Source organism: Ischnura elegans, chromosome 1 (assembly GCF_921293095.1).
Source record: "Ischnura elegans chromosome 1, ioIscEleg1.1, whole genome shotgun sequence".
Classification (NCBI taxonomy): Eukaryota; Metazoa; Arthropoda; class Insecta; order Odonata; family Coenagrionidae; genus Ischnura; species Ischnura elegans.
The window spans coordinates 98,224,937-98,248,745 of NC_060246.1; the positions used below are offsets into that span (position 1 = coordinate 98,224,937).

At 36.5% G+C, this 23,809-nt stretch overlaps 2 protein-coding genes across 2 annotated transcripts in view; both read left to right on the plus strand.

The window, feature by feature from the left end:
* Nucleotides 1-3,506: 3,506 nt before the first annotated feature.
* Nucleotides 3,507-9,165, plus strand: LOC124166950 (calreticulin). The gene is made up of 8 exons (XM_046544674.1): nucleotides 3,507-3,679; nucleotides 3,795-3,899; nucleotides 3,985-4,188; nucleotides 4,318-4,622; nucleotides 5,004-5,138; nucleotides 5,356-5,571; nucleotides 6,326-6,484; nucleotides 8,509-9,165. The coding sequence occupies exons 1-8, from the start codon at nucleotides 3,595-3,597 to the stop codon at nucleotides 8,533-8,535; spliced, it is 1,236 nt and encodes a 411-aa protein (XP_046400630.1). The 5' UTR covers nucleotides 3,507-3,594; the 3' UTR covers nucleotides 8,536-9,165.
* A 2,150-nt stretch (nucleotides 9,166-11,315) lies between these two features.
* The window catches only part of LOC124166960 (dihydrolipoyl dehydrogenase, mitochondrial), a 39,470-nt gene continuing 26,976 nt past the window's right edge, over nucleotides 11,316-23,809 (plus strand). Inside the window, exons 1-4 of the mRNA XM_046544686.1 lie at nucleotides 11,316-11,438; nucleotides 11,720-11,872; nucleotides 16,655-16,793; nucleotides 19,879-19,979. Of these exons, the coding sequence (XP_046400642.1) occupies nucleotides 11,397-11,438; nucleotides 11,720-11,872; nucleotides 16,655-16,793; nucleotides 19,879-19,979 (435 nt within the window). The 5' untranslated portion in view covers nucleotides 11,316-11,396. The remainder of the gene's footprint in view (nucleotides 11,439-11,719; nucleotides 11,873-16,654; nucleotides 16,794-19,878; nucleotides 19,980-23,809) is intronic.

Below are 23,809 nucleotides of genomic sequence, written 5' to 3' on the forward strand. Positions count from 1 at the left end.
ACGAAAAATGACCGAACTAACTGGAGCAATGAGTCCTCTTAATCAACAGATGACCTCCAATGAGTATAAAGACTTTACTTAACGTTACTTCATTATTTTTATATTTTTTAATTACCCATTTAAATGTCCACGTTTATTTTCATCTATCATAAACGCAAAAGATATTTATTTGAGCAAAATTTCTAAGATTTAGATCCCTCCATAATTGCTTTTTGAACAGATGGTAGAAAACTGAGTTTGCGCATTTCTAAATAAGCCTTTTCCTGAATGAAGGTTATAGTAAGGACTCGATAAGTAGGGGAGGATGTGATTTTTCCTGCTAGAAGGAGACTTTATCTTAATGAGTGCCCACCAAATTAACAACTCTGATTAACTTCCTCATAAAGTTCTGCGACCTAATAGCCTTATCTTTAATTGAATAATTATCTTACTACCGCGGGTGCTTCGCGAATTATTTTTTCCTTCTCTTAGAATTTCAGTGTAGAAACGGAGGCAATATAGTGAAGTAAGAGATATCTTATCCATCTGTGTCATTCGTTCCATTTTCAATAGCAGGACTTTGATAAATCGAACTCATTATCTCTTGATTGATAATTTGAGGAAAAGAGACGTCAGTTTGGAATTAATTTTTCCGCGGACCACGAAAGATGTCACAATCTCTGTCATGAACAATGAACCATCATTTGAGAAAATTATACCAAAATGATTCGTTTCGGTGAATGGAATGCATTTCTTTGGATTGCGCAAGGTCAATTTCTATTGCATGGGACAATATTGTTTTTCTGCTCGGCGATGTATAATCATTCCCTCTTTTTAATTTCGCCTTCATTTTTTGCCATCACGGAGCTGAAGTTACAAAAGGAAACATTCCGTGGCAGAATCTTCACTACTTTTCTTTCGCATATCATCCACTAGATCCTGGTCCTCATTTAAAAGCGTCTAATTCTTACGCCCTTGTAATTCTTTGTGAAATAATTGCCCTCACAACTATTTTTTCCTGATATTTAGTTGGTATAAAGGTATTTATAGCTCTCTTTTGGCCCGCTCAAATTTTAGCGCCTTGTTTTTATGTTCGACCTTACTTTTTTCTACAAAAGGAAACTTCATTATTTTAGTTTTTTATTATCAGTCAACTTGTGAAAATTGAAATGAGCCTGTATCCCTGAAAATTAGTCTAAAAACCCGCAAAATTTCCACCTTTCTTTTGACAAAAAATAAATGCTATGGGCCCACCATTTCCGTCTCTTTTGATGTCGCACTTTTCATGCAAACTTGTATCTAAAAATATTTTCGGTTCAATAGGGTGGTTTCCTATTATTTTTTTATTGCTTTAATCGAAAGATTATTACTCCTGGAGTACGTATTTCACGGTTTTAGATTTTTAAACGACAGCATCTATTTTTCGCGATTAAATGAAAAGTGAAAATTTTCAAGCGCGCGAAAACGCGACGCTTAAGTATGAATGTCGGGAAATATCCCCGTACGTCGTATTTCTGGTTCCCCCTCCCGCCCGGTGTGGTGACCTTGAGGCGAGGCTTAGCGCTGATACGTCGCAGGATGCTAGCGGATAGCTGAGTACCTTGCTGAATGGTAGCGCTTGGCTTAAAAAAAGTTTATTAATACCTTATCAAACGAAGAAAACTTTCCGAACTTAGCCAGTTTTAATAGGTGATTATTAAGACATGTTTCCCTGAGCTCTGTGCCTCATGCATGCATTGGTAACCTCAGACGATGTATAACACCTATCCTCTCGTGTAGAAACTAGGTCCCTGTGACGTCATGCGGAGTGGAATCGCATGGGCGCCAATCTGGCCTTTTTCAAATGAGGATAAAATTTGACCCTTGCCATTCGTCTAAACCGGTATTTCAAAAACCAAATAATTTGTGTATTATGAATACACTAATGGTGGGTAATGAATCGCAATTAATGCCTTTCGTTTTCTTTGATGAAGGAAACTACCCTATTTCATTCTGATAAATCTGGCTGAGGCATGGTTAAATTGAAGTTCTAATTGGTGAAAGGTTTAGATAACTCAGGAGTAAAAATAGGTTATCCTTCATCGGGAAGTTATAATTAACAAGTTTTTTACACTGTAAGAGATAATGGGTGATTCATGAAGTATACCTAGATCTCTTTCCATGCTGTATATTTTGTACGCATGACTTAAAAAATGAAATCCTCTATATTTTCGAAGGTTATATAATATTGTTGTTGTCATATTTTGATCTTCATTCCGGACTCCTGTGTTGTTGATTTGATGGATGTCGGAATGTGTACTTAAAACAAGAACTATCGAATATAAATGAAAGATTCCTTTGAAGATTCCTCCTATAAACTTATTTAAAGACGCGACGCGTCTTTAGGTGTTCATTTATTGTCTCAATGAACGCGTCGTGTCTTTAAATAAGTTTTTAAATTTAATCTGCAAATGATATTTCATTCAGGATAGAAAGACTCCACCTCATCTCACCTAAAACTCCGTCGTCCCATGTCCCGACTCCGGACTTTAAAATTTATCGGTACTATGAAATATTTTCCAGGCTGTAGTTAGATTATATCTCGTATACGAATGGATTCCTCAAATCATTCTGAAAAATGAACACTGAATAAATTCTGGAGATAATCACTCACTATGAATTTCAGAAATCTTTGCAATTTCACCTATATGAATTTTGGAGCCTGAGATTGGTAATATGTGCGGGTTAATTTTGGCCCTTGAAAATAAAATTCGGTATTCTTTCAATTCGACTGGACTTCAAACAAAAATAAGTGAAACTCTAGTATTAAATGATATAAAACAATGTTTTGGCATTGGTTGAAAATTTAAAGATAAAATACGTACAACAGTCAGCCGAAGGAAGTCGTAACCAGTAATGTAGTTTCTTCTGGATTTATCTAATTTCCATTTATAGGACCAAATATTTCCTAAAAGTCTTTCGAATTCTTGCTGTACAACTTTAGTGCTCTCCTGATATCCCCGGCTATTTCTTATCACCTTTATATGTATGCAAGTCACTTCGTAGGCCTACTATCGCTTAATTTCCCCTAAAATGGGTGTGTACTACTCAAAAGTAGAAATAAATGCTTGGAGTTAGTTAAACGATGAAAACTTAGACATTTAATTACTATTTCTCTCCTCGTATGAATTCAAGTTTCAATTCAATAGAAATGCATGCCTGGAGAGACAGCGCCATAGCCTGCGGTAACGCAAATTTTGTAGAGGGAGGTAATATTCCTCGATAATTCATAAAAAAAAAATTACGTAGCCTTTAAAGAAAAGTATTAAATAAAATTATCATATATGTTTGCTTAATCATATTCATTCTTGTTGTTGGAGTGTATTTTTGAATAAATACCTAGCAAAATTAAATCTTTGCGTAAAACATCCAGAAGTGCCTTTCGAAATTGCCCCTAGAAGCGTTCGTCACTCGACAAAGCGTGGTAAATGCTCATTGGCTGAAAGAGATTCGCCAATGAGAGTTCTCCATCTGTCCGTCTGCTGGTCCTCTCAGTAAGAAAACGGACGTCGACACGGCACGCCTAGGCATCATTCGGTGATTCGGCGAAGAGAAGGTGTGAAAGTGGCTGGAATCATGAAGATTGTAGCCGGTTTACTTGCCATTGTGGCACTTACTTTTGTTAATGCTGAAGTTTATTTCGAGGAAAGGTTCGCCGATGGTTAGTATGTCGTATTTCAAATTTACAGTCGGCTATTGGGATTGTTGAGCACGCTGTGAATTTGCTGATGTGGTGATCACAATTTCCTGTGTTAATATACCTTTTCGTCCCTCAGATTCATGGGAAAAGAATTGGGTGGAGTCAAAGCATTCAGGGAAAGAATTTGGAAAGTTTGTACTAAGCCACGGAAAGTTCTTCAATGACCCCGAGGATGACAAAGGTACTAAAGGAGCTAGATTTAACACCTTCGTATCCCTTTATGGAACTAATTACATTTACTATCATATGTTTCCTAACTTTTCCAGGTATCCAAACGTCTCAGGATGCTAGGTTTTACGCCCTCTCCTCCAAGTTTAAACCTTTTAGCAATAACGACAAACCCTTAGTTATTCAGTTTACTGTAAAACATGAGCAAAATATTGATTGCGGGGGCGGATACGTGAAGGTATTCGATTGCAGTCTGGATTCTAAGGACATGCACGGAGAAACACCGTATCTGTTTATGTTCGGTAAGAAGAGCTGTTTCAGCCAAATTTTTAGCAGTGTTTTGATGCTGGCGGTGTTCTCATCATTCACTGTTCAGCGCGTATAAGTCCCGTCATTGTTGTAGCTAAAATTGTTTTTTTTTCTGTCTGTAGGACCTGATATCTGTGGACCAGGAACAAAAAAAGTGCACGCGATTTTCAATTACAAAGGAAAGAACCTTCTTATCAACAAGGATATCAGGTGCAAAGACGATGTGTACACTCACCTGTACACGTGGATTGTACAACCGGACAACTCTTACGAAGTTCTAATTGACAACGATAAAGTCGAATCTGGAACTCTGGAAGGAGACTGGAACTTCCTGCCACCCAAGAAGATTAAGGATCCCGATGCGAAGAAGCCTGAAGATTGGGATGATAAACCGACCATTGATGACCCCGAAGACAAGAAACCCGAGGTAAAAACCCATTCGAAATGTTCGCTTTATTATCAACCTATTGGCTTGCGAGAAGTTGCATTGATGAAGCAGTGCTTTGGCTGGCGATTCTCTGTTGAACTTATGTCGCCATGGCTTAAAAATCTCTTTGAAAAACATTTTCATGGTGGAGAAAAAAATTGCTTTTTTTAGGCGATGAAATTCGTAAAATTTCTTCGTGGTAACTTTCCTTTATGAGTGTTATTCATTTTTCAATTTGATGCATTAAGTACTTCGCCAATATTAGGATCTTACGTTGCTTTACTACAGTAAGTTAGCATATTCCACTTTGTTGCGGGGCATAGTTTATTCACCTGTTGATTGATAGCATTTTTAAGTTTTGAGTTTTCCTCTATTTATCAGGATTGGGATCAACCTGAGCATATTCCTGACCCTGATGCTACTAAGCCTGAAGACTGGGATGATGAGATGGATGGGGAATGGGAACCACCTATGATCGATAATCCGGAGTTTAAAGGAGAGTGGAAGCCAAAGCAGGTAATTGTCTTAAATAAGTGCCATGTGTATTGATAAATAGAGATCCTGTGTATGAGTTGTGGTCACCTCATACAACAATTGAAAAGTCCTTTACAATCCTTTACTGGGTCAATGCTCTTACCTAATGTACTTTTAAGTATTTTGATTCTTTTATGCTCGTGAAATTATCTTATTATTGTTAAATGCTATTAATTCATTGTACGTTCATTTAATTCAGATTGACAACCCTGCTTACAAAGGACCTTGGATCCATCCTGAAATTGACAATCCAGAGTACAAAGCAGATCCAGAACTGTACAAGAAGGATGAGATATGCGCTATTGGCTTTGATCTTTGGCAAGTGAAGTCTGGAACTATCTTCGACAACGTATTGATCACCGATGACCCAGCTCATGCTAAGGAGGTTGGAGAGCAAGTATGGAGACCAAGACTGGTAAGTCCATTACATAAAATTATACTGATATGTAAGGGAAGTGATTGGAAGTCAGAGGAGGAGTGGGGGAAGGGACAAATCACATGATGATATTTCTCATGGGTTGACTGTATGTGACCAAATGAATTTCAGAAAGGATTTGTTTTGTTAGTCTTCCATAGTGCTAAAATCGTTAGGTGTCTCAAAAATTCTTTGCAAAATTTTCGTGGCCTAATTTTATGTCAATTATTATGTTAGCATGGAAAAATTCTCTTGCTGAATATTTTGTCACTGTCCTCAAATGTTGAATAGTGCCTAAATCATCTAAAAAAGACTGACTCTGCACATTATTTATTAATGTAAATCATTAAACTTTTTCAATCATTCATTTTTTACAATCGAGTTTTGTATAAATTTGAAATAAAATGATGATATCAAATTTTTATTTAATATTGTGCGTTAAAGGGTTCGTCTAGTTGAACTTACTTTTCCTTGTCATGCCTGCAAAGAAACTTCAGTTTGTTTTATTAACTTTTTGTGATTCGTGAGTCCATCTGGTTATTCTTTTACAATTGTATAAATGAGTAGTGCAAAGTAAAAACCATCGACTGGAAGATCATCAAGATGGGAAACCTTGAAAGCACTTAAAAAAATTTCAGGCTAACGCCACTTTCATTAATTTAATTTCATGACTTCTGAAAGAGAAAGGTTGGCTCCCAACATTGTTCAAAGAGGAAAGAATGGGAAATGTTTCATTGAAATTTTATCCTTATAGGAAGGAGAAAAGAAGATGAAAGAAGAGCAAGACGAGGAGGAGAGGAAAAAGAGGGAGGCAGAAAGTAAAACAGAAAAGGATGATGACGACGAAGATGATGATGATGAGGAGGAGGAAGAGGGCAATGATGTAGAAGCTGCAGAGGATGAGCATGCAGAGGTGAGAACAGTTTACCCCTTTACAACGGAGAGATTCTCTCCTTTTCATTAAGTATCTGGAACCATCTCTTAGGCACCTACTCACAGTTTAAAATGAATTTCCCACTGCTTAATGTGTTTGAGTTTGATTTTTAACATCTCTTTAGGGAAAGACCTAGATTTTAACTGTTGTCATGTTTCCATTAACTCTAAATATATTGCAGGGTGCTCAAAAAGCACGATTAAAGGTGGGAGCGATCTATGATTATTTGTTTAAGGAGAGGATTTATTACTATCATAAAATTTTTGTGAAGCAATTTAATTTCCTATGCTTGGTATTGTGTAATAGTTTGAGTTATTTGGGGGAGCACTGCCTTTCCTTGACTACACCAATGGGTGTCTTTTTGTGGTAAGGTCTAGTTAACTTTTGTCATATTTATAGTTTTCCAGTGGATTTAATTTTTTATGTGTATTGTGAGGTGCACATTACACGTGGTAAAGGTGAGATCAATGTTCTTTTGAATTTCATTAATGGATGTTAAATGGCCTAAGTGGAATATGGTGGAAGCGATTGTAAAATTTTTGTTCAGTTCCAGGTAAGAGTAACAAAAATCCCTAATGCTCTAATTAGGCTATAACAAGATAAGAGAATGATTGGATTTCGTCTAAAAACAGCTTCTAGTTGGTTGGAAAAGAGAAATTTTTGTTTCAGTGCTACCTTCTCTTGTTACGGTTGAACCTTTGTTTTGAATTCACGAGTTCTTAGTTAACCCTCTGATGTTTCCCAGTGGAATGCAATGATCCTTTTATTGAGATAATAGTTCTACTAATCACTGTGAACTTAAGTTTGATATTTACAGTGATACATTGAAAATCTTGAGATTGATTTTTAATGAAGTGCAGATTAGGCCTTTATGGTGATGGTGAATTTTATGGCTTGCAAATTATATATCTGATAGAACTGGGAGTTAGCCCTGCAACCTATGCTTCCTGTGATTAACCTTTTCTTTTCCCTACAAATGTCGAAAATATGCGGCTGGATGTTTCTTGACCCGGGAGACAAATGCCGCAAATTTTCAATGGAGATTATCCTATGCAGGTGTACAAATGCAGAAAATTTAAGTTTCCTTGCTCTCTCTCTTTTATGACGGTCACGGGTTTGCGAAGTCTTAGTTTCATGACCCAACAGAAAATCCCTCGAAATCCGGGAAGGCCTGTTAGGTTCTCAGACCATTAGTCTTATATTACCCCTCTTTGTGGTAAGGGAAGGCGGTCATTCAATTGTTCATTGTCAGTTTTCGAAATAAATATTTGTTCTTTTCTCAAGAAATATAAACATACTTGAATTCTTTGGCAATTAAGCTGCATTTACAATTTTTAAACGAAATTCTACGATAAATATTAACTTATATCTTGATTTCTGTAAAAATATCAACATGGAAATTGTTGCTGTACTAATTGCGTTAATATTGCTGGTAGGGCTTGGTTCAAAATTTAACGATTCTCAGAATAAAACAAGGAATTCAATTCGAAGTCGGCAATTTATGTGCAAGCAACAGTTATCCATGTACCTAATTCATATAAACAAAGCATGATTGACCGTGAACCAATGCCGCTGGTAGGGTTATAACCCCTGTAAGGAGGGAGCCCAACTACCCTCAAAGTCTGATATAATGCGGAGTCCCCACTACGAAGGGTGTGGTGTATGGTGCGGAGAGTGATTATCCGCAAGACCCTTCTTTACAGATGTTCTGCAAAAATGTTCCATAGGGAGGGGATGGAAAAGTCTCTTTGGGCTCAGTCCAGCAATCATGCTAGGGAGAGAACTCCGTGTCAAAAGGGTTAAAACAATGTTTATCACTTTAATATTGCTTGATCTCTTTCAGTTAATTCATTTCAGTGAAATTTTCTTATACCATTAATTTCTGAAATTTACCTTCAAAAGGTGTACTGTACATTGCCAAGATTCTTTAAGATATAAACAGTCAATTTTATCTGGTATTGTTTAAATATTTTATTCTTAAACACTTTTTCTCATTTTTGCAGGCCCATGAAGATCACGATGAACTCTAAATGAGTGTGTGTTTGTGTGTGTGTGCGAATGTGGAACATTTAAAAAAATGTTTAGTGACTTGTGAATCATAGTGAACCATGCCAAGACTGATTTTTTGAAGGTTGCTGCTATGAGTGGTGAGCTATTCCAGCGAGTGGGGACAGAAGATTAATTCTGAAAATAATTTCCAGTTTGGAGATAGTGACATATCGGCCTCTTTGTTATTTATGTTTTGTTTTGTGCCCATCATGGGCATCTCCCCGGTGTTTTGTGTTACATCACTATGTGGTGAGTTAATTAAACGATTAATAAGACACTGTGGAATTTGAAAGTTATTCGTCATCGGTCGTGTTGGCACCATTTCACTGTCAAATTCATCTTTTACTGTATCCCATGGGAAAATTTTGCACTGTGTGACTTTGTTTTCTCTGAAGTTTTGCTGTGATTGACAATAAATGTTGTCAAACTCCGGAATTTAATCAATTTCAGTTTGTTTGTCACACTTCATGCTGAGCATTTATGCACTTGAATGATCAAGTGCACCTTTGTATGTTACCTATTTAGTTTTTTTGATACATCCCAGTTACTGTTTCGATGTGCTGTCTGTCTGGAAAGGGAGTCATTCAATAAAGTTGGATTTAAAGAGACAACTTGATAGCCCTGATAATTTCTAGATCTGTTCCCTTGATATTCTTATATTTTCTCCGGCTAAAATATTGATGAGCTTAATATTCAGATTGTCTTTTCGTTAACACCGGTGATTTGACAGGGTTAGTGTGTTTCTGCAGTATAAATGCCCTAATCCCTTACCACTCGCAAACCCAATTTTCTTGCTTGTTCATCATGTCGACATTATCTGCACAACCAAAGTTGTTACAATATTGACATACAAATTGATGCTAAAGACCTTTCCCTAATTTCTAGTGAGGACTGTGTATAGGTGACTAATGGTTTCTCCGAGGGTAAGTGAACCCATTAAGTTGTTGCCACCAAATATTACTGCTGCCCTTTTCAAATAAAAATGTTCACACTAATGGTCCAGGAAAAGATTGAAAAGGATCTAGTTGTTCAGAGAAGATGAATTTTTATTTCTTAAAGTATTTTTTTTAGATATGTGAGAAAATTAATTTGCACTGTTTCTGGTATCATAAATTAGGAGTGAAATATAGGCAGTGGCGCCGACTCCATGGGGCCTGAGCCACCTCAAAAATTCGTTATCGGTGTGAGGAAAAAATGTCAGGCTTGTTGATTTTCCCTGGTGTGTCCAGATATCGATATTGGAGTTACCAGGGTTCTAATGTTGATCATATGACTCAAGACTAGAAGATTCTAAAATGCTTAAAAAACTTAAAACTCACTACTTATAAAGTTTCCCGGGGCAAGATCCTGGTTTGGGCCCCTCCAATATTTTTTGTAAGTTGGCGTCCCTGAATAAAGGTACATATATTCTTATTTTGGAGGCCCATACTCTTTTCCATTTCCAAATTAGGCAATTGACTCTAGCAAGACATGTCACCAAAATCAGAACTGCTGTTCTAATGTCTTAATGCATTTACTTGTTATTTCTGGAGATATTGCTATTATTTGAGACTAAACCAACTAAACTAGAATGATGCTAAATCCCTTATTAATATTTGTACCATATTATCATTGCTTTAGGATACTTAATTCAATGTTGCCTGAGGTTATCCTATCTATATTTCCTTCATATTAGCTAGGGCATTCCTTTGATTTAAATTAAAATTTCTGAGAATCATTCAGATTCTGAGAATCATTGATCACATTTCTGAGAATGCTTCACAACAGGATGAGGATTCAATTGCTTTAGTTAATCACTTTGAACAAATCATGCCATTAGCAGGCTTCATATAAACATACGTGGCAATGCAACCCCTTGGTTGTGAATAGAGAGAATGCTTCACCCTCTCATAGGGTGTCTAATCAAAATGATTTATGAATGTGTACTAGGCTAAACATCCGCATGTTCTTAAATTTACATGATATTTCGAGCTTAGAAAGCTGCTGGAACCAGCAAAATACAAAGAGGTTACACACGCTTGCAAGCCCACAAACTGTATAGAACCTAGTACTTTCACCGGGACTAATATCTAAATTGGTTGGAAAAAAAGATGTTTTTAATTTTACAAAACAACGTGAATCATCCTAGAGTTCAATACAAGCAGGAATTTAACGGGAAAATGAACCGTATATGAACAACGGGGTGTGGGATCTCAATGAGAGCGCCGTAAATATAGTTGTAGCGGATCGCACGATTTAAATAAATACCATCAGACCTGCATACTTGATATAATTCGGGGTGAAAGTAAGAATTAACAAGGATTTCCTTATGATCCAGGCCAATCCGTGTTAACAAGTTTGCGCAACCACATACGACACAGTTCGCAGCTGTATTGTTTTTCAACGTCCCCACACAACAGGGAAATTTTAAAGCATGAATTCATAAAATAGTTATTTTAAATTGAAGATGGCGGTGGTCTCTTTTGAAGCATCAATGTGCGGATGTGCCTATTTTAGCTGTAGTTAAAAATTAGTCACTAAACTTAAACATAGTGACCTGAAGTCCAATAATGACCCAAAAAACTCTAGTAATGACCTGCGCTGAAATCAAGGATCTTCAGTGCCGCACGAAATGAAATGCTGATTTATCACAAATAGATCTAAGAAAAAATAGGAATTTAATTTTAATATTTACCAACGTAAAGAAATTGGATGTTTTCCATTCTTCGCCTCAATTTTTGAGTTTTAATGCAATTTCTAATTTCGTTGCTCATTTGTTTAGCTCTCAGGAGGGTGTTGGGAATTGTAATTTTTTTCATCTTGGGCTATCGAAGTTGACCTCAACTACAGGGTTTGCTGGAAAATGCAGGCCACCGTTTGGACCAGAATTTCATCCTCTATCAGGGTGAGGCAAATCCTTTCAACTTGTTAACATGTTTTCCTTGATGGAAGCCCTCCTTCGGCCGTACATTTCATGTAATATATATCTTTTATGTGTACTGCCACAGTAAGCATACCTTTAAGGCCTGAACTGACGATTTATTGGTGTGATTCAGGCTTCGTTGACTGTCAAACCTTGCTATCTATATAGCAGTATGCTGATCGAAATCACTTATTTAACACTACTGCTGAATTACAGTACTATTTTTACATGATTGTTGGGCTTATTAAACTATTTTTCCGTAGCCGACATGTATGCAGCGGCAGATTACTGCTGTCCAGCAAGTTTGTATACAGCAGAGGCATTATTCTGAGTCTCACGAAGCTGATCTCGTCGTAATAGGGTCTGGTCCAGGTGGCTATGTCGCTGCTATTAAAGCTGCACAATTAGGCCTTAAAGTAAGTATGCACTCACGTATCATGCATTTAGGTTGTTGGTGAAAGCTAATCCTCTTTCATTTTATTGTCTGCTTCCCTAGAAGCATTCATTTTATTCCAATTCGTGGCAGAATTCCGATATGCTAATGAAAGGGCGGTGATGATAGTTGAGGATGGACTGCCAACTGGGAGAACGCTTACGAATTGTGGTTAGTGGTTCATTATGAAAGTGATAACGAGCAGCGGAAAGAGACCTAAATCAATTAGTTTTGCCTTTGTCAATATGATTTAATGACAAACGCATAAATGGCCATAATGCATATAAATCGAGAACAATTTGGAACCAATTAAAAGAGCCCACTGAATCAGAGAAATATTAGAAGCAATCAGCCCTGCTGATCCTACCTGTAATGCTCAACTTGCTCTCATTGTAACTGCAAGGACCAATTAGAAATACATGCATGATTGCTCTATAGGATAAAAATTTTAGGTAATATGGAAGACTGCTGCTGCCTTCTTGTAGGGGTTGTGGAGGCGGCAAGGCATAATGCTTGAAGTGCCCTTGAACACCTTGCCACTTCACTCGCTGGTTTAGATTTATATGGAGTATATGTAGCCAGGGGCAGATCCAGGATTTTTTTCTAAGGGGGGGGGGGAAGGGGGGGGGCACAAGGGTCTGGCCGGTCTTCTCATATTTGAGATTAAAACTAAATACAATAATTATTGTAGAAAACATTCTCTTTAATTATTAAATCAGATGGTTGATACATATATACAAAATAATATCAATGTAATGATAACGGTATTAAAAATCTTGTCTATTTTTTTAAGCAACTGGGGGGGACTATAACATAATATTATTTACACCCTTTACTACATACATAGGCAGATGTGGGGCATGTGCCCTGCATCTGTCTATGTATGTAGTAAAGGGTGTAAATAATATTATGTTATATTTGGATAGGTTACACTGTTTGCTAAAAATCCATTTCAAGTGTTTTTAAGGACCATAAGAAAGCAGAAAAACGTAGCCTGAAAGCCGTGTAAGAAAAAGGAAGCCTGAAGGCAAGCACTCCGAAATGGGAAAAATGTAAAATCCGGGAATCTGATATTTTTTTTCATGCAGTGATTTATTTTTCCCCTATTGACATACCATCAGCTGATTGAACATGTCGTTTTGTAATTGTGCTGGATGCATCAAAAGTCATTCCATAGAATACACAAATTCATAGATATGTGGGTCATTCTCTTCTCTTGAACAATTAAGCCTTATGGTCTTAAATTTTGACCCAAATTTGTGTGTGGAGGGATGAACCCTTCATGCAAAACACCCCGGACTTAATTATGGAAAAAGAGTCAACTTGTATTAGATTTTATGTACTTGTATGTCCTCCCTTTATAGTCCATGAAGACTTATTTCTGCTTTTTTAAATATGCAGTTATTTGAGGTCAAATGGTTGACAAGAGGGATCTGAGGGTTTTGTCAGCCTTAAAAGCCCAAGGTATAGCATGTTACTTGTCCTAATAGTAGGGGAACCTCATTCTCATTTGACCCACGGTGGACCCCTGTGGATCAAGAAGTTGATAAGCAGGATAAAGGAGTGTATGATTGGCCAGGGGGATCTTCAAACCATACAGTTTGATACATTTCTAGCCAAACTTCTCCTTCTACACCCCTTTGACTTAGGTGGTGGTGACTCCTTGTGACCCGTGGTTGGAATTTTTGCTAACATTATTGTTTTGGCCCATTAATTTTTGTTGGGAAAAAATCATGAAACAAAATTTTCACCTAGATATTCAGACTTCTTTCAATCTTGAAATTTTTAGAATTGAAACTAAATTAAACTAAAATTAAAGATAAAAAATGAGACACCATTATTAATGGTATAGTTCATACATAAAATTTGGCTCTTCCTGTGACCACGCAACCCACAAATCACCTAAATATAATGTGTGCCCTGACAAGGACATCCTCATTTTCCTAGTCCCATTGAATTTTTTATATGGCGGTTTTTCTGAATCTTCAGTTAAATACAGGCAGTTCAAAATGGCACAATCAAACTAGCAATCCTTCTAGGTACAGCATCGGTTAAAAACTGCACCATTAGCAATAGCAAAATTTTTTACAGTAGGATAATTTCAATGAAAAGGTGAAATTCTTAAATTAATGAAATAATTGAGTAAAAAATTGTTTGTTAAATGCAAGTCTAAACACTTTATGGGATAAAGTGACCCACCCCATCCATCTAGTTTTAAGTATCTCAGTGTGAGATTCTGAAATTGGGACTCTATGATTGAGCGGGATACCCTTCAAAACCCATAGTTTTACACCTTGCTAACCAAACTTATTCTCCTACACCCATTTGATTGTGGTGGTGACTCCTTATGACCTGTGGTTGGAATTTTTGCAAATGTCATTGGTTCACTTTATTTTTAAAAGGAAAAAAACATGAAAAAAAACATGTTCACCTAGATATTTAGACTCCTTTATATCTTGAAATTTTTAGAATTGAAACTGTGTTGGGCAAAATTTGATTTTTGCGTTCAGATCCACATTAAGTGATTATAAGATAAAACTTTTGGTCCAAAAATTTGTATACAATAGAATTTGGTCTCCCACAATGCATCTCCTTTGAATCAAAAGATGGAAAACAAACGAAAGACGATATTAATATAAAAAAATGTGGAAGCTTAGTGGAGGATTCTGTCTTTTTTACCAGTTGAAATTGTCTAAGTTTCAAATTTGGTTCAATCATTTGTATCAAACTCAGTTTGGTCCAAATGGATATGACAGGTTCTAAATTTCTATACAATTGGATGAAACCAACCAATCACAGGGCTTTTGACAAAAAAGCATAGCCAAGCCCTGACACAATGCTTAAACTTATTTATTGTCTACATGAGCATCATAATTAATGAATCCGTGATATTGAGTTCATGTTCAATAAGAAGGAAGTGATGTATTAGAAACGCAATACAAGAAGAGGTTAACATGAACATTGATGAGGCAAAAAAAATAAAGTGGAGTGAGTGTTGGACTCGGCCTTGGCCAGATAGAGGAAATGAAAGCGTTGGAATAGGCGTGCTAACCATGTCGGTTGCCAATGTTCCCATAAATTATCGTCATTACTTGACGATGAGTGAAGATATTTTTATGTCCCTGCACACCAGGGTACAAATATGAGGCAGTTTATTCCCATCAGGAAAATGTTATTAATAAATGATGGACATTGTAGTTGAGATGATGTTATGAATAGTGCTGTGAACGTGCATTCAAATGACATTTTTCTCTCCTAATCGAGTAGTTGCTAAAATGAAGTCTTTATCCTATAATCATAGTGATCGAAATGGCCAGCTGTAGTGTTTCACAGGCAGTCATTTCTCCAGCTGCTCGCTCGCTCAGAATCGCATGCCCTCCACAAAGCTATTTTGTAGAATTTGGCCTCAATGCCTTAGGGGAATCTTTTATTCTTTCCAAAACACCTCTTCTTGTATTGCGTTTCTAATACATCACTTCCTTCTTATTGAACATGAACTCAATATCACGGATTCATTAATTATGATGCTCATGTAGACAATAAATAAGTTTAAGCAGTGTGTCAGGGCTTGGCTATGCTTTTTTGTCAAAAGCCCTGTGATTGGTTGGTTTCATCCAATTGTATAGAAATTTAGAACCTGTCATATCCATTTGGACCAAACTGAGTTTGATACAAATGATTGAACCAAAAGCTAGTTGGATTAAAATTTGACGATGGGAGACAGTGCGTGTCAGTTGTATCAAAATTTGATACCAATATTTTGATGCAAATATGACTGTGGGACATTGGCTTAACCCCTTAACTGGGGAGAGCGACTATAGTCGCAAGCGGACTCCGCTCCCCATGTGGGGAGCGCGACTATAGTCGCGCATGCTGTCGCGTCGCAATGTTATGCGGAGAAGGCGTGAATATTCATTCTTTATGCATCATTGCATGTTTTTTGCTTTTGTCAGAGGTTCTATACCAGTATATTTTAAATATATTGCCATTTTTGTGCAATAGCTTTACTATAATTTTTTTTTCGAAAACGGCATCTCCGAAAATCGGTGGATTTGCTCCCCACCAGGTGAAAGGTAAGGAAATTTCTGCCCCCAACCAAGGGGTTAATATGGTTGCAGAGGTCAATAGTATTATAATATCCTCAGTTAAAAAGTGGTGATGCCAAGCAAAAAGGTAAACTGTAGCTAGACTGTTGATCACTGGCTAACAGCATTGAAATTGGTACGAGGCAGCTCTCCTCTCAGGTCTTCCATAGAGATTATGTGTTCAACGTGATAAAAAAATATAATAGTGGTAATCCGCGCTGAACAAGCTTCGGCAGTTAGTCCGGAAAAATATAAATAATCAGGTTCCACTATCTTACTTCGGTTTTTTAACTCAACCATTAGTAAAACCTACTTTCAACAAAGTAAGTCACCAAACCTTTGACTACCAAAGTACATCATAATTTTCTGTTGATTAAAAAAATGGCATTGTCCGTGAAGATACAAAATTATGTATTTCATAGAAATATTAACACAATATTGATTTTTTCATGCGACAAAATTGTCACCTTTCTAGTTTTGTTGTTATGGCTGACTCCTGCTGCCAACTTTATTGTGTGACAATTTTCTGGAAAAGGTTCAAGAATAATTTAGAGCATGTATTTTAAATGAAGAATGTATTCTTGAAATTTAATGCTGTTTAATGGCAATGCTTAATCCTGCTGCATTATTACAACTCCTGTTCTACTGGCCATGTCTAATATATTTTTTATTTCTTTCAGACTGTTTGTATAGAAAAAAATGCCACACTTGGTGGAACATGTTTAAATGTTGGCTGCATTCCTTCAAAATCTCTCTTAAACAACTCGCATTACTACCATATGGCTCATGATGGAGACCTAGCAAAGAGAGGCATTGAAGGTATATTTTACTGTCAGTGATAATAATACATATACTTATGACTTAGGTTAAGTTTTAATCATATACTGTGTTAAAAATTGTTACTATTTTTTTAATGAACTGGTTGTCTCTTCATTTATGTATTTTGGTTTGGGTACATAGTATGATTAGGAATACATTTGCCGCTGTCAATTCACAACAACTGTTACCAATTTTGCTTAGCTTGGGTTTGAAAGACTTGTGTATTGGCGAGATCTAAAATGCATTATATTCCCTTCCTTTTTCATCCAAAATCTCAGCGAAAAAAATTGGTGGGAATATTTGTATACATGAGCATGGCTAAGTTGCGTTCTCCAAATCAACACAATTTATACAGTTATCAAAATTGTTATTTCATGATGTATGTATTTTTCTGGCCGTTATAAAATATGTGTAATTCAGTTGTCACTACGTTAATTTTAACAGTTAAAGCATTGAAACTGGCAGAGTTTACATCTTTTTTTGGGCTTGAGTAATCGTCGGGACTGGTAGCTTGAATGGTAATACAGCAGACTCCCGATTATCCAGCTGTGGTTTATCCGGGTTGCAGATTATCCGTGCATGAGTTCACAGTCCTTTGAAGTTTTCTGCGATCTGTATAAAAAAATAAAATCAGACGCAAAAGCATGATGTTTGAATTTTTTAAATAGAATACTACACTGGGCTGATTATTTTCACTAGAATCCCCTTTCTAAAGTGGAATTATTTTATCTACTTGCTGAGAAGAAATGTTTCAAGTTTACTTGGACGTCTGCTCTAGCATTGTAGACGACCATCAGGGGCAGGAAAAAAAATTCTTGATTAATTTTAGAAGATTCTTCAATAGTTAATGATTCGTAAACTCAGAGAGATGTTACCTACGATCTTTAATTGTATATTTCATATCGCAAATGTGCAATTATTTCCGTGGCCTCGCATGTGGTTGAACACGCTCCAAAGGAACCGAATATTTCGTTGCACTCGGGCATGTTTATGCCATTACCAGTCAAGGCCAAACTGGAGAGGAAGGGAATAGTAGAAGAGAAAGCAGCGGGGGAAGTAGAAGTAGAGATAGCATTAGTCATAGCCGGGCACTCACCTGCGTAGACAATTTGCATTAAGTCCTGGTTTCCTATAACCACTATTGCGCGATGGTGTAATTGCAAGGCCGTTGCCTTCACGGGAGTTCTGTGTGCCTCTTTTCCAAGTACATATCGCGGTGCGGGATCGGGCTCAGTGATTAAAGATCCGCGTCCCGCAGCAATTGCATCCCGGGCAACTTGTGTGAGACTCGACTGCTCGGCATGGTGCCTGTCAGTGTAAGGTCCAATGTCTCGTAGTGGTTTTGAAGCATTCGTGGAAACCTTTTTTCTAAATCCGTGACCTCGCAGCCACGGGTACATGGTTTTCGGAAACCGAGTATTATTTATTGCTGTAGGAATACGAGTACTATCACGTTATCACTGTGAAAAAGATCAAGGTCGGGAAGAGAAAGCTATTAACCATTCCGGAAAGCAATCTAAAATTATAGACTATGTGCTTAGGTAATAATAGATTGTTTGATTTAGACAAAGTATGAGAATTGCAAGAAATTAATTTATAGAAAATTAAAAAAAAAAACATGTTTTCGGATTACTCGTGCCACCTCTCCCCATCATTAGCCCATATAATTGGGAGTATGCTGTGCTGTGGTCAGTGCAGGCATGAACCCAAGGTTCCTCTGCTCCGAATTCCCTCTCCTGGGGCACCTTCTCATGATACTTGACTTCAGATATTTCAGCCCCATGGGAAGGTGTCCTCATCGGCTCTCAGCGACATACAGCTCTTCTAGCTAGGTCCAAAGCTCTTTTGCATTGTGTGCCAACCCTCCAAAGTTTTTTTTCCAGAAATTTGCCCCATTCATTTAACTGGTGGGTGGAGCATATGGTTACACAGACTTATGTGAATGGTAGTACAGAAGACACCCAATTATCCGGCCGTGGTTTATCCATGTTGCGGCTTAACTGTGTATGTTATCTGTGCACCTATATATTTGCATTTTAATACGAGGCTACAATGGGATAATTGTTTCCATTAGAATCCTCTTTGGAAAAGGGAATTATTTTATTTACTTTTAGAAAAGGAATGTTTCAAGTTTACTTGGACATCTGCTCTAGCATGCAGACGACGATCAGCAGCGGGGAAAAAAACTCTTTATTTATTTACAAAGATTCTTCAATGGTTAACCAATCGCAAATTAAGAGATATGTTGTCTGTAATTGTATATTTCATATCGTAAGTGCGCAATTATTACCGTGGCCTCGCATTCGGTTGAATACAGACCAATGGAACAGGAGATTTTGTCGCACTCGTACATATTTACGCTGTGACTAGTTGAGGTCAAGCTGGAGAAGAAAGTAATAATAGAAGTGAAGTCAGCAAGGGAAGTGCAAGTAGAGATAGCATAAATTATGGCCAGGCTCTCGCCTGCATAGACAAATTGCCAACAGTCCAGGTTTCCTGTAATTGCTACTGCACGATGGGATGACCGCGTGCCCATTACCTTCATGGAAGCTCCGTGTTCATGTTATATGAACATCATGGTGCATGATTTCGTTCAGTGATCACGGAACCGTGTTCCGCAGCAGTTGCATACCAGGCAACTTGCACAAGGCGTGACTACGTAACGTGGTGCCTCACAGTGTAGTTTCCGATGTTGGGCAGCAGTTTTAAGCATTTGTGGAAACCAATTTTCTGAATCCGTGATCTCGCAGTCACGGGTGCACAGTTTTCGGAAACCAAGTATTACATGGAGCAATAGGAATACGAGTAAAATCAAGTTTTTGCAGCTAAAAAGATTGCGGTCAGGAAAGAAAGCTTTAAATGATTTAGGAAAGTGATCTAAAACAACAGACTGCCTGCGTAGTTAATAATTGATAGTTTGATTTGCCTACATTGTGAAAATTACAAGAAATTACAGTGAAAGTTTGGATTATTTGTGATGTTTGATTATTCGTGCCGCCCCAACATTAGCCCGGATAATCGAGAGTATGTTGTACATGTATTTTTATTTTATTCATGCTTTATCAAATGACCATTTTCTTTCCAGTCCAAGGTGTAAATCTTAACTTGGAAAAAATGATGGATGCAAAAAGCGGTGCTGTGAAAGCCTTAACTGGTGGGATTGCTCACCTTTACAAACAGAACAAGGTTAGTAATTATGGTCACAAAATTGCAAGGGATACTGTTTCCAAAGTCTTGTATCTTATTTTATAAGGTAGGGAATTTTTCCTCCATTTATTGAAATGGTTCAGAAAATTGTTTGTGCATCTAATATCCTTAATAATTTTGCTTATGGGTCAATCCATATGAAGTGATCCAAAGATAAATAAGTTGGTTGCTTGACCATTTTTAATAATTTTAATTTTTTTATATGTTTTTCCTACACAAACGGGAAGTTCAAAACCGATTTTTAAAAAAATTTATTTTACACCGTTTACATGTGGTGGCCATTTTTGTTTTGAATCACGGAGCGTTTTTTCCCTTTGAAGACGTTTGCGTTAAATTGATTATCTCTGGACTGCATCGTGCTACAAGATTGAAACTGGCATCATTTTTTTCAGTCCTTTCTTCCAAACAATACTGCTTCATAGCCATAATTCCCCATGCAAATCTTACCTGTCTAAATGGTCTCCAAAGTAGGGGGTCGAAAATTGAAGAATTCCACTTTTTAGACATTAAAAAAACCATGAAGGAGAAATTTATCAGAGTTAAATTTTTTTTTATAGTAAGATGTCATTGGTTACACACATTTTATAGAGTATCAGCATTGACAACTCACTCCTTAATTGTTTATGAATTTTTAAAATTTGGATTTTTTAAATTTTTGTAAAGTTTGAGGCTGCATATCTCAGATGGGACTGGATAAAAATCCACGATTTTTACACATTATGTAGTCCTTTATGATAGCAAAGTGGAGTAAAAATTTCAACATTGATATTTGACTCTGAACCAAGTTATGAATTTTTGAAAATGCGGGAAATCATCATTTTTGCAAATTATGCATATCAGCTATTATAGTATAAACTATATGTTAAACTGTCTTAATTTGAAAAGTTACCATATAAAGTGTTGAAATAGGTAACTTATTGAGTTGAAAAACATACAAAATGAGCAAAATTACCATGCATTATTTTAGAAATTTACTGTACCTAACTACAATTATTAGTGCTGTACTTACATATTATTTACTGCTTAATCCAAGTGATTGTTAAGCATTACACTTATATCTTCACAGAGTTTAGATAAGATTGAGTAGGATCTTCCTGTTACTGTTGTAAGTTCAAGAACTGATTATTTTTATTAAGATGTTTTCTATTTTAATCCAAACATGATCATTATTAGACTTTTTAAATGATGTCCTTGGTGCGGCAGCATGATAGAAGTGTACAAGTACATCTTTATTTTCTAGACTTGTTTCTTCAACTTGAGCGAGCCACCATTGGGTATCGTACCCACACGCCACAATGCCACTTACTTTTAATGTCAATGTTGAGATTTTACTAACACAATGATCTTCATAAATTTTGCTTTCTGATGCAACGTAGCACCTGATTACATTTTCTGCAACACCATGAAATCAATGACATTGTCGTGTCCCTTTTATTGGCAAAGAGTTTTAAAATCTGGATTGAAGTGTTTCAATGTGAGATTTTATTTCTTTTTTCTTGATGAAAAAGAAAGTAATGTCTTTTATATTATCTTTGCAAAAGGTATACATATTCTCTACGGTGAGAATTTGACCTGAAATGGTTCTTTGCAGGCTAGCTGTACTAACTTCTCGCTTCGTTGTACTGCCAACTCCGTCACACGAATTTTTACCATGACAAGAGGCAAAAAAATGTCACTCTGCTTCTAATTTAAAGTCTGCATTGTGGTTATAAATGTTGGAAAAAAAATTTCTGTTTTTATACTGACTCCCACTTCCATCTGAGAAATATATGAACTTCTTAATGTTAGGAAGTGTTTCCAATATATATTGCGTTACTTGCTTTTGGAAAGCATGGACGACCGAAGTTCTGTGCTCCAAGTAGTCACTTAGTACGCCAATTGATCGACTACAAACTTTATCTTCTTCATTTTGAAATACAAAACAAATGGATGCACCTACTCCTGGATCCTACTCAATCTTACCTAAACTCATGCATTATTTGCAAAAATGATGATTTCCCGCATTTTCAAAAATTCATAACTTGGTTCAGAGTCAAATATCAATGTTGAAATTTTTACTCCACTTTGCTATCATAAAGGACTACATAATGTGTAAAAATTGTGGATTTTTATTCAGTCCCATCTGAGATATGCAGCCTCAAACTTTACAAAAATTTAAAAAATCCAAATTTTAAAAATTCATAAACAATTAAGGAGTGAGTTGTCAATGCTGATACTCTATAAAATGTGTGTAACCAATGACATCTTACTATAAAAAAAAATTTAACTCTGATAAATTTCTCCTTCATGGTTTTTTTAATGTCTAAAAAGTGGAATTCTTCAATTTTCGACCCCCTACTTTGGAGACCATTTAGACAGGTAAGATTTGCATGGGGAATTATGGCTATGAAGCAGTATTGTTTGGAAGAAAGGACTGAAAAAAATGATGCCAGTTTCAATCTTGTAGCACGATGCAGTCCAGAGATAATCAATTTAACGCAAACGTCTTCAAAGGGAAAAAACGCTCCGTGATTCAAAACAAAAATGGCCACCACATGTAAACGGTGTAAAATAATTTTTTTTTTAAATCGGTTTTGAACTTCCCGTTTGTGTAGGAAAAACATATAAAAAAATTAAGATTATTAAAAATGGTCAAGCAACCTACCTTGGATCACTTCAAATGGATTGACCCTTATCTGTTATTGACATTTTTACAATGTTTTCTCCAAAGTGGACTCTGAACAGTCTTTTCCATGTTTAGCTGTGCCTTGGATATCATTTTTGTATATGAGTGTGATAGTATAAAAGTTGGAACATGTGTAACTAAATTCAAAAATTATTAAAATCCATTTTGGCCAGTAGTCAATGCATGTTGAAAAATTTTGCTCAATTTTTCTGCAATCAACTTCAGATTCATTTTTGCTTTGGTGAAAATATTTTATTGCCCTTGAGCTCCAACTGTCCTTAAAAATTGACAATGGAATTGTCATCTAATATCTACCCTTTTTCATACAAATTTGTTTGTATTTTTCTGATTTAACCTATGATGTGTTCTTTTATTTATTGCATTAAATGTCTAAAAAGCAAGTCTTTTTTATAATGTTATTTTCAAGGGGGAAATTAATTTTAGTAATAGGGTAGTTTCCTTCATCAAAGAAAACAAGAGGCATTGATTGTGATTCGTTACCCACCATTAGTGTATTCATAAGATGCAAATTATTTGGTTTTAGAAATCCCAGTTTAGACAAATGTTAATGGTCAATTTTAACCTCATTTGAAAAAGACCTCATTGGCACCCATGCGATGCCACTCCACGTGACGTCACAGGGACCTAGATGCTATATGAGTAATCAGGAGTTTTACATCGTCTGAGATTACCGATGTATGCATGAGGCACAGATCTCAGGGAAACATCTCTCAATAATCACCTATTCAAATTGCCTAAGGTTGGAAAGTTTCCTACATTTGATAGGGTAATAATAATACTTATTTAAGCCAAGCGGTACCTGCTAGCTAGGTACTTTGCTAACTGCCAGCAGCCTGCATTGATGCGGTGCTCAAAGCCTCACCTAAAGGTCACCTCACATTGCGGCAGCGGGAACCAGAATCACGTCACATGGGCTTTTCCCAGCATTTGTACTTAGCTGTCACATTTTTGTGCACTTGGAAATTTTCACTTTTCATTTAATCACGAAAAATAGATATGTATCGTCATTTAAAAATCTAAAAGCATGAAATGCGTATTCTAGGAGTAATAATCTTTCGATTAAGGCAATAAAAAAATAATAGGAAACCACCCTATTGAAGTGATATTTGCAGCGGTGTACTAA

Excerpts from the sequence above, each read along its gene's own strand:
- LOC124166950 (XM_046544674.1), top strand. The coding sequence starts at position 3,595 with ATGAAGATTGTAGCCGGTTTACTTGCCATTGTGGCACTTACTTTTGTT. Across the intron at positions 3,900-3,984 it reads TGACCCCGAGGATGACAAAG|GTATCCAAACGTCTCAGGAT; the intron begins GTACTAAAGGAG and ends TAACTTTTCCAG. Across the intron at positions 4,189-4,317 it reads ACCGTATCTGTTTATGTTCG|GACCTGATATCTGTGGACCA; the intron begins GTAAGAAGAGCT and ends TTCTGTCTGTAG.